The 4,291-nt window shown below is 56.4% G+C and overlaps 1 protein-coding gene across 1 annotated transcript in view; it reads left to right on the forward strand.

Annotated features, from left to right (window-relative positions):
• Abhd8 (abhydrolase domain containing 8) overlaps positions 1-4,291 on the forward strand; it is a gene marked incomplete in the record, with an annotated part of 7,919 nt that overhangs the window by 2,733 nt on the left and 895 nt on the right. The window contains 3 exon segments of the mRNA XM_013507241.1: positions 1-321; positions 2,910-3,080; positions 3,194-3,410. Coding sequence (XP_013362695.1) covers positions 1-321; positions 2,910-3,080; positions 3,194-3,410 — 709 coding nt within the window.

The raw sequence follows: 4,291 nt of genomic DNA on the forward strand, positions 1-4,291 counted from the left end.
GCGGCGGCGCGCGCGGCGCCCCAAGAGGACCATTCACATTGACTGCGAGAAGCGCATCACCAGCTGCAAGGGCGCGCAGGCCGACGTGGTGCTGTTCTTCATCCACGGGGTGGGCGGCTCGCTGGCCATCTGGAAGGAGCAGCTGGACTTCTTTGCGGGCCTGGGCTACGAGGTGGTGGCGCCCGACCTGGCCGGCCACGGGGCCAGCTCGGCGCCGCAGGTGGCCGCCGCCTACACCTTCTACGCGCTGGCCGAGGACATGCGGGCCATCTTCAGGCGCTACGCCAAGAAGCGCAACGTGCTCATCGGGCACTCCTACGGGTAAGGGCTCCTGGCCTGGGGTGCAGGGCTGGACCAGCCGCAAAGACTGCTCCCTCCTTGACGGCGGCTGGAATCTGTACTCTCAGCCCTCAGAAGGCTGAGGCAGGAAGGTGGTGCGTTTGAGTCCAGCCTGGGCTGGTTCTCTGGACTACAGAGCAAGACCCTGTCTCAGAAAATAAACGAAGTGTAGTGGTGATTGCTTTAATCCCAGCAGTTGGGAGGCTGAGGCAGGAGGATCATAGAGTTCCAGGCTGGCTTGCTAGAAAGTGAGCTCAAGGCCAGCCTGAACTGCATAGTGAGACCCTGTCTCAAAAAGACAAAAAGAAAAAAGAAAAAAAAAGGAAAGAAAACAAGAGAGAGAAAGAAAGAAAGAAGAAAGGCCCTGGGCTAGGGCAGTGTGGCATTGTGGTAAGCACTTGCCCAGGATGCAGGATCCTCTGCTTTGCATCCGCAACACTGCAGCAGAAAGGGAAGGAAGATTTTTTAAATTAACATCTCTAAGAAGACAAAGATTCCTGCCATGATTTTTTTTTTTTTTTTTTTTGAGACAGGGTCTCACTGTGCAGTTCAGGCCGGCTGTGAGCTCACTTTGTAGCCCAGAATGGTCTCAAACTTGCAGCGATCCTCCTGCCTCAGCCTCCAAGTGCTGGGATTATAGGCATGCGCCACCACACCTGGCTCTCTAATGCATTATTGCTTACTGGTATAAGTGTGTAGGGTGTCCTGCTGTCATTCAGTGCGTATATACAGCCTGCAACCATTAAGCCAGGGCAGGAGGATCGCAAGTTCCAGGACAGCCTGGGAAATTTGTGAGACCCTGTGTCAAAATAAAATTTGAAATATGCATGAGTGTGTATACAGAGAGGAGGGGAACAGGCTCTGGGGAGTTTTCCTTGCCCCGCTGTGCTATGCAATGCTAGGCCTCCTTCCTTCTGTGTAAAACACATTGTCTTTTGTTGTTGCTGTTTGGGTACCGGGAATCGAACTCAAAACCTCGAGCTTGCCGGAAGGTGCTGTGCTCATGAGCTGTATCCCCGTAGTGTCTCCCCAACCCAGTGCTATTGACTCCTGGGCCTGGCAGGTTTTTTCTGGGAAGGTGCAGGGTGTTCAGCAGAATCCCCGGCCTCTGCCCTTTGGAATCCCTTCGTGGGGACCATGGCACCCTGACTGTCTCTACATGGAGCCAGGTGTCCCTTCGGGGGCAGAATCCCGGCCCCTGGGAACCGATGCCTGAGGCGGGTTTCAAAATCTGCTGCTCCGTCCTCCTTCCCCCGGTTGGGCAACCGCTGGAGCTGTGTGTTAGGGGCGCTGGCACGTGCAGTTAGACAAGAAAAAGCGATAGTCGTGTAAGGATCCTGAAGAGGCGCCAGGCCAAGGGTAGCACACCCCTGTGCAGAGCTTGTGCCTCGCCTGCGGGGCGCCCTGGTTCCACCTCTTGCCCTGAGAAAGGGGAAACTAGGGCTCTGAGTTGTTCACGTGACGCCCGCAGATGTTGGTGCTGTGACACCTCGGTTGCTCTAGTTAAGCGAGCACCCGTCCGCAGTAGCTCCTGTGGCCTCATAGCAACGTTGTTGCCACTTCCCGCATGCGCGGACTGAAGTTCCGAGAGCTCGAGCAGGGTCCAGGATCACACAGTGACTCACAGTCACCTCGGCGTGACCCTGCCTGTCTCTCCCCTTCAGGCGGGGTTGCGCGGGCTTCCTCCCCTCCCCTCCCTCTGCCCTGTCCCCACTTTCTGTGCTGGGCGCGGGCTCTAGGACCTCCCTCCTGTTAGGCGACCGCTTAGGCGACAGCTCCACCAGGGAGCTCCACCCTGAGCCACAGCACATATTTTCTTAAAAGACCCAACAGTAAAACTTTCTGGTTTATAGGCCGTAGAACATAGAATCTGTCAAAACTTTGCAACTCTGTTTTCGGTTTGTTTCTCTTTTTTTGGTCTTTTTTTTTTTGAGACAGGGCCTTGCTCTGCAGTTCAGGCTGCATTTGATCTCACTTTGTAGCCCAGGCTGGCCTTGAACTTTCAGCAATCTTCCAGCCTCGGCCTCCCGAGGGCCGGGATTACAGAAGTGATGGAAGTGCGCTGCCACGCCCGGCATAGCTCTGTTTGTCTCACAAAAGCAGCCAAGCAAGGTTGAGTTTCATTAAAATTTGATTTACAAAATCGTGTACAAATCTCCCAAATCAGAAACCTTATTTACAAAAACAAGCAGCCACCCCCACTTTGGAGGCACAGGCCTGTCATCCCAGCTACTCGGGAGGCTGAGGCAGGAAGATTGCAAATTGGAGGCCAGCCTGGGAAACTTATTGAGACCGTCTCCAAATGAAAAATAAAAAGTGCTAGGGGTGTAGCTCCACAGTAGCAAGCTTGCCTAGTGCATAGGAGCCGCTGGGTAGCACCCTCAGTACTGGGGAAAAAAAGCATATATAAATGAGGTTCTAGACCTGGATCCTCTCTCTAGCAAAACAACAAAAACCCCAAATCCCAATCGGACAAGCAAGGGGCCTCTGCCAGCAGGACCCCGGGGTGGAGCCAGCACCTGCCCGGGGGCCCTGTGGCTGAACCCCGTGACCTGTGCCCCCTCCACCAGCGTCTCCTTCTGCACCTTCCTGGCCCACGAGTACCCGGACCTGGTGCACAAGGTGATCATGATCAACGGCGGCGGCCCCACGGCCCTGGAGCCCAGCATCTGCTCCGTGTTCAACATGCCCGCGTGCGTCCTGCACTGCCTGTCGCCCTGCCTGGCCTGGAGCTTCCTCAAGTGAGTGCCCCGCCCGCCTGCCCGCCAACCCGCTCCTCCCGAGGTGGGGCGGAGGGAGGCTGCAGGGGCCCGCGTGGGGTCCTCGACCCGGCTGGCAGTGTCTCCCCACCCAGGGCCGGCTTTGCGCGCCAAGGGGCCAAGGAGAAGCAGCTGCTGAAGGAGGGCAACGCGTTCAACGTGTCGTCCTTCGTGCTGCGGGCCATGATGAGCGGCCAGTACTGGCCCGAGGGCGACGAGGTGTACCACGCCGAGCTGACCGTACCCGTGCTGCTCGTCCACGGCATGCACGACAAGTTTGTGCCGGTGGAGGAGGACCAGCGCATGGCCGAGGTAGGAGCTGCCACACCCCCCCAAAAGCGCTTGCCCGCGGGCGTGGCCTCCCCTGTGGGCGCGCTGCCCAAGGGGCGCTGCTTTCCGGGGTGGGTGTGGCTTTTATGGGGGGGCGGTCTGAAGACCCGCGCAGGTGCTGGGGCGAAGGTCCCGGAAACAAAGGTATGTGTGGGTGGCCTCTAGGTGTGTTTTTAGGTGTGCTTGCGTCTTGCGACCCCAGCAATGTGGGAGCTTCAGCTCCGGAGTCAAAGGTAGACTGACGCCGTAACCCTAACCCTGTCCCCCTTCCCGTTGTGAGAACCTCTTCCCAGCTGAAGATTTGCATAGGAGATCAAAGGCCGCTTATATAAATCTGGGCAAAGGAGGAGTCAGGGATCTTTAGATCAGAGGCCCCCCGGAAGAAAGGATCTCAGGGCCTTCGGCACTTCAGATAGCTCAGCACTGGTGGTTTTTTGGTTTTGTTTCTTTTGTCTTTTTGAGACAGGGTCTCGCAATGCAGTTCAGGCTGGCCTTGAGCTCACTTTGTAGCCCAGGCTGGTCTCGAACTCGAAACGATCCTCCTGCCTCAGCCTCCCGAGTGCTGGGATTACAGGCATGTGCCACCACACCAGGGATAAGGACTGGCGTTTTTAAACCAGTATAAACTGAGTGTAGTGTCGAACACCTGTAATCCCAGCACTTGGGAGGCTGAGACAGAAAGATCACTGTGAGTTTGAGGCCAGCCTGGGCCACAAGCGAGACCCTGTCTCAAAAATGAATAAATAAGTAAGCAAATAAATAAAAGCGAGAGGGGCTGGGGATTTAGCTCAGCGGCAAAGCGCCTGCCTGGCAAGCACAAGGTCGTGAGTTCGGTTCCGGTACCAGAGAAAAACCAAAAAAAA

The sequence above is a fragment of the Chinchilla lanigera genome, unplaced genomic scaffold (assembly GCF_000276665.1).
Source record: "Chinchilla lanigera isolate Chin_1 unplaced genomic scaffold, ChiLan1.0 scaffold00123, whole genome shotgun sequence".
Taxonomy (NCBI): domain Eukaryota; kingdom Metazoa; phylum Chordata; class Mammalia; order Rodentia; family Chinchillidae; genus Chinchilla; species Chinchilla lanigera.